We start from the raw sequence: 12,952 nt of genomic DNA, 5'->3' as shown, positions 1-12,952 counted from the left end.
GCGCTAGTATTACAGAAGTGAGCCACCATGCCTGGCTCCAAATCTTGGTCTTTTCTGCCTAGATTCTTGTGTTAGTTATTCATCTTCAGTTCCTTGACTTTCAGTATTGTCTAAATGATTGAGACTGCCATATCTGAATGTCTAGCCCTGATCTCTCCTCTAAACCTTAGATTCAAAACTTCACTGCCAACTCACCATGCCTCTTCAACTTGCCTTGCCCTAAACCACACGCCTGAGGCCACACATGTTCAGTCCTGTCCCTCATCTTTTCCATCCCCAAATCAGTCACCATCCACCCACTGGGTTGCCAAACCCTCAAAATCTGTAAGCCATTCTACCCTTTCTCCCATCCCCCATTCAAAACCAACAAAAACCTCCAGATCTACCTTCAAAATACGTTCCCAAGACATCCACTTTGCTCCATCTTCACCCACCATCACCTGGCTCAAGTCACCATCATCTCTTGCCTGGACAACAGCAGTAACTCATCCCCCGCTTCTACTCTTGCCTCCTCCAGTTCTTTTTTTTTTTTTTTTTGGAGACAGAGTCTCGCTCTGTTGCCCAGGCTGGAGTGCAGTGGCACAATCATAGCTCCCTGCAGCCTCAAACTCCTGGGTTCAAATGATCTGCCCAAAATATGATCACTCTCCTGCTTAAAACCCTCTGAGGCCAGGAGCGGTGGCTCACACCTGTAATCCCAGTGCTTTGGGAGGCCAAGGCGGGCAGATCACCTGAGGTCAGGAGCTCGAGGCCAGCCTGACCAACATGGTAAAACCCTGTCTCTACTAAAAATACAAAAATTAGCTGGGCGTGGTGGCACATGCCTGTAATCCCAGCTACTAGGGAGGCTGAAGCAGGAGAATTTCTTGAACCTGGGAGGCAGAGGTTGCAGTGAGCTGAGATCGCACCACTGCACTTCAGCCTGAGCAACAGAGGGAGACTACATCTACAAAAAAAAAAAAAATCTAAAATGAAACTCGTGGTGAATTGGTCTGATCTGACCTCTTTTTACTTCTCCTACACCGTACACATGCAACCACTCTCTGCTTTGCTCACTGCCTTCCTGCCACACTGCAATATGCCAAGCCTTTCCTGCATTAGGCATTGGTTGTTCCCTCTGCCTAGAACTCTATTCCCCTTGATTTGTCCTCAGTTTAAATGTCACTTTCTCCAAGGCAAGTAACAGAAAACCGAACTAAAAGTAGTTTGACCATTAAAGGGATTCATTTTCTTATATAGCCAGAGTCCTAAATTAGGGTATTTCTGGAACTTGTACAATAAGTGGCTCAGCAATGTTAGGAAGGATCAAGTTCCTTTGTATCTGGCTGACTTGCCAATTTCAGCCTGAGGACTAGGTTTCCTCTCAATCCTCTCTCCATATACCAACATCTAGAGGTAGAAACATCCTGTGTCTTTTGTGGTTTTGTTTGTTTGTTTGTTTGATTTTTTTTTTTTGAGACAGGGTCTCCCTCTGTCACCCAGGCTGGAGTGCAGTGGGCTGATCATAGCTCACTATAACAAACTCCTGGGCTCAAGTGATCCTCCCACCTTAGCCTCCTGAGTAGCTAGGAATACAGGTGCATGCCACCATGCCCAGCTAATTTTTTTTAAATTTTGTGTAGAGTGTCGCTATGTTGCCAGGGCTGGCCTCAAAAGATCCTCCTGCCTCGGCCTCTGAAACTGCTGGGATTAGAGGCATGAACAACCATGGCCAGCCCCTGTAATTTCTTTAAAGAACTAAGAAGAACGTTTCCCAGAGATCCAATAGAGTTCCTCCAACTTGGCTGGGCAGTGGCTCATACCTGTAATACCAGCACTTTGGGAGGCCGAGGCAGGGAGATCACGAGGTCAGGAGATCGAGACCATCCTGGCCAACATGGTTAAACCCTGTCTCTACTAAAATACAAAAAATTAGCTGGGCATGGTGGCACACGCCTGTAGTCCAGGATACTCAGGAGGCTGAGGCAAGGGAATCGCTTGAACCCAGGAGGTGGAGGTTGCAGTGAGCAGAGATTGCGCCACTGCACTCCAGCCTGGCGACAGAGCGAGATTCTGTCTAAAAAAAAAAAAAAAAAAAGACTTCCAACTTATTATCCATAACATGCTCATTCATAAACAAATCAATGGCCAGGGCAATGGGAACACTATGACCAGTCAGGCAGAACAATCAAGTGGAGGAGCGTGGACCCCAGAACAAAATCAAGATTCTGTAAGTGCCCGGGCGCGGTGGCTCACGCCTGTAATCCCAGCACTTTGGGAGGCAGAAGGGGGAGGATAACTTGAGGTCAGGAGTTCAAGACCAGCCTGGCCAACATGGTGAAACCCCATCCCTACTAAAAATACAAAAATTAGCTGGGTGTGGTGGTGTGCACCTGTAATCCCAGCTATTTGGGAGGCTGAGGCAGGAGAATCACGTGAACCCAGGAGACGGAGGTTGCAGTGAGCAGAGATCATACCACAGCACTCCAGCCTGGGCGACAGAGTGAGACTCCTAAAAAAAAAAAAAAAAAAAAAAAATCTGCAAGAATAGAAGAGGAGCCAGGCATGGTGATGCTCACCTGTAGTCTTAACTACACAAGTGAGCTGTGATTGTGCCACTGCACTCTAGCCTGGGCAATAGAACCAGACCCTGTCTCCTCCTCAAAAAAGAAAAGAAAAAAGAAAAAGAGAATGGAGAAGAGGAAAAAGAGCAATTAAGTAGGTAACCTACAGTGCTTACTATATATCTTCCTGCACCATGCAATCTAAACATGCCCCCAATCACTTTTCATAGTATATATGTATGTATTTATTGAAACAGGGTCTCACTCTGTCGCCCAGGCTGCAGTGCAGTGGCGTAATCATGTCTCACTGCAGGCTTGACCTCCCTAAGCTCAGGTGATCCTCCCACCTCAGCCTCCCAAGTAGCTGGGACCACAGGTGTGCACCACCATGCCCAGATTTTGTTTTGTTTTGTTTTTGAGACAGGGTCTTGCTCTGTCACCCAGGCTAGAGTACAGTGGCACAATCTCGCCTCACTGCAACCTCCATCTCTCGGGTTCAAGTGATTCTCATGCCTCAGCCTCCTGAGCAGCTGGGACTACAGGCGTGCACCACCACACCCAGCTAAGTTTGTATATTTAATAGAGAAAGGGTTTCACCATGTTGCCCAGGCTGGTCTCAAACTCCTGACCTCAAGTGATCTGCCCACCTCCACCTCCCAAAGTGCTAGGATTACAAGCATGAGTCACTACGACCAGCCTTTCATAGTATTTAAAATACAGTTACATTTATTTTTTTCATAATATTTATCGCCATTTCAGGCAATACATCATAGGGTCTAACAACAGACTGTGAAGCCAAACTGCCTGGATTTGACGCCAGCTCTACCACTTTACTAGCTGTTAAGTTATTTAACCTCTCAGTTTCCTTATCTTTTTTTTTTTTTTTTTTTGAGACGGAGTCTCGCGCTTTCGCCCAGGCTGAAGCACAGTGGCGCGATCTCGGCTCACTGCAAGCTCCGCCTTCTAGGTTCACACCATTCTCCTGCCTCAGCCTTCTGAGTAGCTGGGACTACAGGTGCCCGCCACCACACCCAGCTAATTTTTTGTATTTTTAGTACAGACGGGGTTTCACCGTGTTAGCCAGGATGGTCTCGATCTCCTGACCTCGTGATCCGCCCGCCTCGGCCTCCCAAAGTGCTGGCATTACAGGCGTGAGCCACCGCGCCTGGCCTCAGTTTCCTTATCTTTAAAATGGGGATGACAACAATATTACCTACCATATAGGGTTTTTGTGAGGATTAAATTAGTTGCTATGAGGATTAAATATGTAAAATGCTTAAAACAGCTACCCCAGTTCCAGTTCATTCCTGAGGTCCTACTGTATTCTGGAGACACTCTTGTATCCTTACAATAAATTCCTTGTGGCCGGTGGGGGTGGCTCGTGCCTGTAATCCCAGAACTTCGGGAGGCCAAGGCAGGAGGACTGCTAGAGCCCAATCCAGCAATCCTGGTTCAAGACCAGCCTAGGCAACATGGTGAAACCCTGTCTCTATAAAAAATTTAAAAAATAAAAATAATAGATTTCTTTTTCTTGCTAAAACCAGTTTAAACTTGTTTCTGTTGCATGTATCCAATCTTAACTGCTGGATAATATCATTTGTATAAATATACTTCCATGTACCCATTCTTCCGTTGATAGTCATTTTATTTTCAATTTTTTTCACTCTTAAGAAACAAAACTGTAATGAACTTCTTGCATGTGTCTCTCTGCACATATTCATTAATTTCTCTAGGGCATATACCTAGAATTGCAATTGTCACAGCCTTGGGATTTTAATTTCCAAAATCTGACTCTGCCTCTTCCTGCGCTTTCTTAACGCTTTCACTTCCAGCAAGCTGGAAGCCTCTTTAAACGTGGAAATCAGAGATAGTAGCCCTAATAAGGGTACAATAATAAATCATTCTTTGCAAGACTACACCTGTTCTAGGGTTTCTTTTTTTTTTTTTTTTTTTTTTTTTTTTTTTTTTTTTTGAGACGGAGTCTTGCTTTGTCGCCCAGGCTGGAGTGCAGTGGCGCGATCTCGGCTCACTGCAAGCTCCACCTCCCGGGTTCACGCCATTCTCCTGCCTCAGCCTCCCGAGTAGCTGGGACTACAGGCGCCCACTACCACGCCCGGCTAATTTTTTGTATTTTTAGTAGAGACGGGGTTTCACCGTGTTAGCCAGGATGGTCTCGATCTCCTGACCTCGTGATCCGCCCGCCTCGGCCTCCCAAAGTGCTGGGATTACAGGCGTGAGCCACCGCGCCCGGCCATAGGGTTTCATAAAGATCTCTGCTCCTCCCATGGCCAATAACTCAGTGGTTCTGATTTGAAAGCAGCAACCCTGTGACTCGCCACCTCGTGTATTCCCTGGTGTGAGTGGAGCCTGGAGTTCTCGTGTGTGGGGTGGAGGAGCCGTGCTGGGGACCCATGAGGCTGGAGAGGCCGGCACAGGCCAGACCATAAGGGGCCACGTGTTTCAGGGCAATGTACGTTGCGCTGGGGCCTACTGCCTCCCTTAGGACAGGGATGGGGCGACCTCCATCGTTTCAACCACAGGACACAGCGATGGCGGGGAGCTGAAGTCCTACTGCCGTCTGATCTTACTCCACTCTTCCCCTTCAATCCCATCCAAATAGTGTGGGGGTTGGCCTCGAGGGTTCTCAACGTCCTTAAGCCCTGAGAGATTAAATACCTATGCATAGGGCCTTTCATTTATAGGGTTTTCCACCTGACGGGCCCTCTTCCGCTGCCGTTTCGCTTTGGCGCCCTCTGGCGCCCATAAACGAAGTGACGCGCCTGCGCTTCCCCCGCCCTCTGCCCTTCGTCTCTTCCCCGGGTCGAATTGGTACCTCTACCTTTAGTCACAGGGCCTAGCGGAAGAATTCCAGGGCCTAAGACTAGAAACGCGCGCTTGAAGCTCCCTCAGATTGGTCCAGTGAGGGAAGGGGAGGGCTGTAGCAAACTCCACAAAAGTCATTGGTCTCTTTCCTCAGGCTCCGCCCCGTGAGGCAATAGAGAACTCCCGTAATTGGTCAGAGCTCTGGAGGCGGGGCTTCGAGCGTGGCGCGTGGGTTTCCCGTGAAGTCGCGGCTGCAGCGGGTGGGCGGCATGTCTGTGGCCAGTGGGGAGATTCGTGGGGACACGGGGGGAGAGGACACTGCTGCTCCCGGCCGGTTCAGCTTCAGCCCGGAGCCCACGCTCGAGGACATGTAAGCAGGCCTGGCCCAGCTCGGGGTGGGGAAGTCGCCCCTTTCTCCCGCGTTTTGGGGAGGGTTCCTCCACGTGGTCGGGAAGCGGGCTGGCAGCGGGGCTCGGGTCCTGGCTCTGTGGGCTGTCCCTGGGTGAGCCTTCTTACCTCATCTGCAAAATGGGCGCAGCGGTGCACACCTGAGGCAAGGGAAATTGGGTGGTGCCTCCGAGTGGTAACTAGGAACGCCCTTCAGCCTAGCCCTGGGAAGATACCGGCACCTGATACTGCCTCTGCTCTCCAGGCGCCGGGGGTACGAGAGGGGCAAACGAAGTGCTGAGAGGTGGGAGACGTTATTTCTTGCTGGAGGAGGTCAAGAAAGGCTTCTTAGAGGAAGGGTCTGTGGAACTACCTTCTGTAAGAGAAATTGCATTTTGATGTGCGGCGATTCCAGGTGGAGGAAACTGCAGAAGTAGCAGCAGGAGATGGAATAATGAAGAGGGTTTTGTTAGTTTTGGCGAGATGTTAAGGGCAGCTCAGGGGCACGCCCATTTTATAGATGAGGGAACCAAGTTCCGGAAAGAGGAAATGACCTGCACAATACCATCCAATGAATTAGTTGCAGAATCTCCTGGTCCCAGGCCCCCATTACATACTACGGGGGTAGCTGCCTCTGGCCCCTGCATCACCCTCTAACCCGGAGACTTGGACTTACACTCCTTTGTCCTATTTCAGCCGCCGCCTCCATGCTGAGTTTGCTGCAGAACGAGACTGGGAACAGTTCCATCAGCCTCGGAACCTCCTCCTGGCCTTGGTTGGGGAAGTGGGGGAGCTGGCAGAACTCTTGTGAGTAGATGGAAAGCTTCCTGGTAGAGTCTGAGTTGTGGGGGAGGGGAGGGGAGCATTTATTTGGTCTTCAAACATTCATGGGTTCAGTTTCCCCTCCTGATTGCAAGGCTCTTTGCTGTTGTTGGGATGCAGAGAGGACTCACGGGTCCCTGCCCTCTAGGGGCACTCAGCCTCCTGGAAGAGAGAGGTGTGAGGTGTGAAAGCATCAGGACAGGTCCCGTCTAGGAAGAAGCAGTGGCAACAACCCTTTTCCCTTTTTTTGTTTTTTTGGCTTTTTTTTGAGACGGGGTCTTGCTCTGTCGCCCAGGCTGGAGTGCAGTGGCTCAGTTTCGGCTCACTGCAACATCCGCCTCCTGGGTTTAAGCAGTTCTGTCTCAGCCCCCTGAGTAGCTGGGACTACAGGTGCCCCCCACCACGCCTGGCTAATTTTTGTATTTTTAGTGGAGACGGGGTTTCACCATATTGGTCAGGCTAGTCTCGAATTCCTGACCTCAGATGATCCACCCGCCTTGGCCTCCCAAAGTGCTGGGATTACAGGGGTGAGCCACGACGCCTGGCCCAACAACCCTTTTCCTCTGCCTCTGGGGCTGAAAGGAAGGTATTCTGTAGAGGACCTGCCTGTGGCATTCCAGACATGGGAACTACATTTGCAGGGGCAGTGAGGCAAGAAAGGGCAAGTTCAATTCAGGGAGAATCTGACGCTCCTTCATTGTAAGCATCTCGGGAAAAATCAGGGATTTGGGATCTGTTTTCTCTGATGTGTCCCAAGTGCCCAGCGCATAGTAGGCGCTCAATAGGCACGCGCTGGATGAGTGATAGGGCTGTGGAGGAGAGGGGTGGGAGTTGAACCCACAAAGATATGATTAGGGCTAGAGTGTGATGGAGAGTTTGGACAGAAGACCTGACCAGATATGAGTGTTGGAAAGGTCACTGTGTCTACAGGGTGGATTGGATGGATCACTGAGAGAATGGGGCAGGGGACACCAGAGAGTTGGCTGGTGTAGACCAGGCAAGAGGCGATGAGCCCTAGACCAGGACAGTCATTTTTTTAAGAGAAAGGGTCTCACTCTGTTGCTGAGGCTGGAGTGTACTGGTGTGATCATAGCTCACTGAAGCCTCAGGAGCTCAAACGATCCTCCCACCTCAGCCTTCGGAGTAGCTGGGTCTACAGGCGTGCGCCACCACCAAGCCTGGCTAATTTATTTTTACTTTTTGTAGAGATGGGATCTCTCGCTGTTGTTGCCCAGGCTGGTCTCAAACTCCTGGTCTCAAGTGATTGACTTGCCTCACCATCCCGCAGCACTGGGGTTACAGGTTGAACCACTGCACATGGCCTCATGACAGATTTATGAACATCACCTATGTGCTAGGTCTTCTAGAACTGAGATATGGCCTGGAACAAGGCAGAAAGGTTTCCACCTTCACAGTGGAAGGAGATTGACAGTAAATCAGTAATCTCATATTAGAAGATCTGGAATTATGACAAGTTCTATGAGGGGAAAAGAACACAAGGTGATGACCCAGTCTGGCCAACATGGTGAAACCCTGTCTCTACTAAAAATACAAAAATTAGCCAGGCATGGTGGCGGGCGCCTGTAATCCCAGCTACTCAGGAGGCTGAGGCACAAGAATCGCTTGAACCCAGGAGGCAGAGACTGCAGTTAGCCAAGATCACACCATGGCACTCCAGCCTGGGCGACAGAGCAAGACTCTGCCTTAAAAAAAAAAAACAAAAAAGGGGCTGGGCAGGGTGGCTCACACCTGTAATCCCAGCACTTTGGGAGGCTGAGACGGGCAGATCATGAGGTTAGGAGATCGAGACCATCCTGGCTAACACGGTGAAACCCCGTCTCTACTAAAAATACAAAAAAATTAGCCGGGCGTGGTGGCGGGTGCCTGTAGTACCAGCTACTCAGGAGGCTGAGGCAGGAGAATGGCGTGAACCCAGGAGGCGGAGCTTGCAGTGAGCCGAGATTGCGCCACTGCGCTCCAGCCTGGGCGACAGAGCAAGGCTCCGTCTCAAAAAAAAAAAAAAAAAAACCCCAACGAAAAAGGTCCAGGTGCGGTGGCTCACACCTGTAATCCCAGCATTTTGGGAGGCCGAGGCAGGCAGATCACCTGAGGTCAGGAGTTCAAGACCAGCCTGGCCAACATGGTGAAACCCTGTCTCTACTAAAAAATACAACCATTAGCTGGGCATGGTGGCACGCCCCTGTAGTCCCAGCTACTCGGGAGGCTGAGGCAGGAGAATTGCTTGAACCCTGGAGGCAGAGGTTGCAGTAAGCCAAGATTGTGCCACTGCATTCCAGCCAGGGCGACAGAGCAAGACTCCGTCTCAAAAAACAAAACAAAACAAAAAAGACCAGCCTGACCAACAGGCTGAAACCCTGTCTCTACTAAAAATACAAAAATTAGCCGGGTGTGGTCACAGGCGCCTATAATCCCAGCTACTCAGGAGGCTGAGGCAGGAGAACCGCTTGAATCCGGGAGGCAGAGCTGGCAGTGAGCCAAGATCACGCCATTGCACTCCAGCTTAGGCAACAGCGAGACTCTGTCTCAAAAAAAAAAAAAAAAACTGGCCGGGTGCTGTGGCTTACACCTGTAATCCCAGCATTTTGGGAGACCAAGGCGGGCGGATCATGAGGTCAGGAGATCGAGACCATCCTGGCTAACACGGTGAAACCCCATCTCTACTAAAAATACAAAAAATTAGCTGGGTGTGGTGGCGGGCGCCTGTAGTCGCAGCTACTCAGGAGGCTGAGGCAGGAGAATGGCGTGAACCTGGGAGGCGGAGCTTGCAGTGAGCCAAGATCGTGCCACTGCACTCCAGCCTGGGCGACAGAGCAAGACTCTGTCAAAAACAAAAACAAAAAAAAACCCACAAGGTGATGAGCCAGGAGGTGACATCTAGGCTGAGCCCTGAATAACAGGAAGGAGCTAGCCCTGGGAATGATGGGGGATGGGGAAGCATTCAAGGCAGAGGGAGCAGTGAATGCAAAAGGCCTGTGACAGTCTGGCCTGTGTGCAAGGCAGAACAAGCCAAAGTGGCCTTAGGCGGGGAGTGAGAGTGGGGGGCAGTGGCATTGGAAAAGGCAGGCGTCAGCCCATGCAGGACAGGAGGGCTTTGTCAAGAGTTTAGATTGTATTCCAAGCACAGTTTGGATTTTAGCAGAGAAGGGGGAAAATATAATTTGTGGGGTCTTGTTTTGTTTTGTTTTGTTTAGTTTTTGAGACGGAGTTCTACTCCTGTTACCAAGGCTGGAGTGTGATGGCGTCATGGCGGGTCACTGCAACCTCCGCCTCCCGGGTTCAAGCGATTCTCCTGCCCTCCTGCCTCAGCCTCCCAAGTAGCTGAGATTACAGGCATGCGCCACTATGCCTAACTAATTCGTATTTTCTGTAGAGATGGGGTTTCACCTTGTTGGCCAGGCTGGTCTCGGACTCCTGACCTCAGGTGATCTACCCACTTCACCCTCCCAAAGTGCTGGGATTACAGGCATGAGCCACGGCACCCAGCCGATTTTTTTTGTTTCGTTTTGTTTTGTTATGTTGTTTTTTTGAGACGGAGTCTTGCTCTGTTTCCCAGGCTGGAATGCTGTGGTGCGATCTCGGCTCACTGCAACCTCTGCCTCCTGGGTTCAAGAATTTCTCTGCCTCAGCCTCCTGAGTACCTGGGATTATAGGTGCCCACCACCATACCCAGCTAATTTTTTGGTATATTTAGTAGAGACGGGGTTTCACCATCTTGGCCAGGCTGGTCTTGAACTCCTGACCTCATGATCCACCCGCTTCAACCTCCCCAAGTGCTGGGATTATAGGCGTGAGCCACTGCGCCAAGCCTGATTTGTGCTTTTAAAAGATGGTGTGGGCCGGGTGCGGTGGCTCATGCCTGTAATCCCAGCACTTTGAGAGGCCGAGGAGGGCAGATCACCTGAGGTCAGGAGTTTGAGACCAGCCTGGCCAATATGGCAAAACCCTGTCTCTACTAGAAAAACAAAATTAGCCGGGCATGGCGGCACATGCCTGTAATCCCAGCTACTCGGAAGACGGAGGCAGGAGAATCGCTTGAACCCGGGAGGCGGAGGTTGCAGTATCGCCCCATTGCACTCCACTCCAGCCTGGGCGACAGAGCGAGACTCCGTCTCAAAAAATAGAAAAGATGGTCTGGGCAGGAGTAGAAGATGAGCTAGCCAGGAGATGAGTGGGGAGGCTTCTGCAGTGGTCCAGGTCCGAGGTTTGGTCTGTGGTGGTGATGGCTAGGGCTGGAGAGAATTAGAATTGGGCCTCAAAGCTTTGTCTCAACAAATGAAACATTCTTTTGGCCACTCCTTGGCCCAGGGAGAGACACAGACATCTTGGTATCATCTGTTGGGGTCTCTTCCCCACCTGACTCTTCCCAGGGCCCAGATTGGTTAGGTCGTCCTTGGAGGTGGGTGTTATTACTGCAAGGACTGGCAGAGCCCATTGCCCCAGGTTACATCTGAGTGTGTGTCTGTCTGTGTTCTGCCCCTAGTCAGTGGAAAACCGATGGGGAACCTGGCCCCCAAGGCTGGTCCCCCAGGGAACGGGCAGCCCTTCAAGAGGAGCTTAGTGACGTCCTCATCTACCTGGTGGCATTAGCAGCCCGCTGCCGTGTGGATCTGCCGCTAGCAGCGCTCTCCAAAATGGACATCAACCGGCGACGCTACCCAGCCCATCTGGCCCGCAGCTCTTCCCGCAAGTATACAGAATTGCCCCATGGGGCCATCTCTGAAGACCAGGCTGTGGGGCCTGCGGACATTCCCTGTGACTCCACAGGCCAGACCTCAACCTAGAAAGATGGCCACAGGACTTGCAACTCAGGGTGGTGTCTGAAGAGCAGAGAGTGGCCTGGCCCTGGAGCCTTTTTCTAGTCTTTTCGGAATAGATCATGGGCCTGAGGGCTCCACTTCTTGAGGTCTGAGGCCCAGCAGCCTCTAGAAGGTAGCCTCCTGGTGTTTGTTCTCCCAGTAAAATGGTTTTGGGCGATAACTTCTAGATTATTCCTGGATGGCCAGGGAGGCTCTCTGTCTCAGCAGGTGAGGACGGGGGTACCAGGGGTGCCTCTGAGACCCATTCTCGTGTTTCCCTGTTGTACCTTTTGCCTGCAGGGCAGAGAGATCTGGTTTCTAGCAAATTCCCAGTAGGATGTCATGTAAGTTCCTTCCCCCTCTTAGAGATTGAAGGCTGTAAGAGTCCAGATGGTGGAGCCAGGCTGTCTGGGTTCAAATGCCATCTTTGACACTTGCAAGCTAAATGACATTACTCAAATTAATCATTCTGCACTTCAGCTTCCTTGTCTATCAAATAAAAAGAATAGTACCTGCCCAATAGGGTCGTGAGGTTTCAATGAGTTATGTGAATGCTCAGGGCAGGGCCTGGCACATAGTAAAGTACACTTGGTAAGTTTTGCAGTTACTGTTATTATCTGTTTTCCTTTTTTTTTTTTTTTTTTTTTTTGGCTAGAGTGCGGCGGTATGATCTCGGCTCTCTGCAACCTCTGCCTCCTGAGTTCAAGTGATTCTCATGCCTTAGCCTCCCAGTAGCGGGGATTACAGGTGCCCACCATCACGCCCAGCTTTTTTTTTTATTGTTTTGAGACGGAGTCTCACTCTTTCGCCCAGGCTGGAGTGCAGTGGTGCGATCTCGGCTCACTGCAAGCTCCACCTCCCGGGTTCACACCATTCTCCTGCCTCAGCCTCCCGAGTAGCTGGGACTACAGGTGCCCGCCACCACGCCCGGTTACTTTTTTGTATTTTTAGTAGAGATGGGGTTTCACCATGTTGGCCAGGCCGGTCTTGAACTTCTGACCTTAGGTGATCTGCCCACTTTGGCTTCCCAAAGTGCTGGGATTACAGGCCTGAGCCACTGTGCCCAGTCGTTTGCCTTTTTATTTTTATTTATTTATATATATATTTTGAGACTGAGTCTCGCTCTGTCACCCAGGCTGGAGTGCAGTGGCGTGATCTCGGCTCACTGCAACCTCCGCCTCCCAGGTTCCAGCGATTCTCCTGCCTCAGCCTCCCAAGTAGCTGGGATTAAAGGTGCATGCAACCATATCCAGCCAATTTTTGTAATTTTAGTAGAGATGGGGTTTCACTATGTTGGCCAGGCTGGTCTCGAACTCCTGACCTCGTGATAGGCCCACCTCAGCCTCCCAAAGTGCTGGGATTACAGGCATGAGTCCCCGCGCCTGGCCTTATTTACCTTTTTAACTCAACTATCAGGGGCCCAGAGCAGGAAATCAGGGTCAGGTCTCTGATGTGGGGCGAAATAGGGCTTCCTCCTTGGTAAAAGTAAAGGCTACCCACCCTGCCACACCAAGGCCAATTTATTGCTTTTCCTCTCCACCTAAAGATAGTGTTCAGGGC

At 50.8% G+C, this 12,952-nt stretch overlaps 1 protein-coding gene across 1 annotated transcript; it reads left to right on the top strand.

Moving 5' to 3' along the window:
- The first annotated feature begins 5,556 nt into the window (after window positions 1-5,556).
- On the top strand, window positions 5,557-11,912 carry DCTPP1 (dCTP pyrophosphatase 1). Its single transcript, XM_004057499.5, has 3 exons — window positions 5,557-5,736; window positions 6,450-6,560; window positions 11,077-11,912. The coding sequence occupies exons 1-3, from the start codon at window positions 5,636-5,638 to the stop codon at window positions 11,375-11,377; spliced, it is 513 nt and encodes a 170-aa protein (XP_004057547.1). The 5' UTR covers window positions 5,557-5,635; the 3' UTR covers window positions 11,378-11,912.
- Window positions 11,913-12,952: the final 1,040 nt, after the last annotated feature.

This window comes from Gorilla gorilla, chromosome 18 (genome assembly GCF_029281585.2).
Source record: "Gorilla gorilla gorilla isolate KB3781 chromosome 18, NHGRI_mGorGor1-v2.1_pri, whole genome shotgun sequence".
NCBI lineage: Eukaryota > Metazoa > Chordata > Mammalia > Primates > Hominidae > Gorilla > Gorilla gorilla.
The sequence above is the reverse complement of the archived record's forward strand: the minus strand, read 5'-3'. Positions and strand labels throughout refer to the sequence as shown.

Coding starts and splice junctions, on each gene's coding strand:
- DCTPP1 (XM_004057499.5), top strand. CDS start 5,636: ATGTCTGTGGCCAGTGGGGAGATTCGTGGGGACACGGGGGGAGAGGAC. Junction 5,737..6,449: donor GAGCCCACGCTCGAGGACAT/GTAAGCAGGCCT, acceptor GTCCTATTTCAG/CCGCCGCCTCCATGCTGAGT. Junction 6,561..11,076: donor GGGGAGCTGGCAGAACTCTT/GTGAGTAGATGG, acceptor TTCTGCCCCTAG/TCAGTGGAAAACCGATGGGG.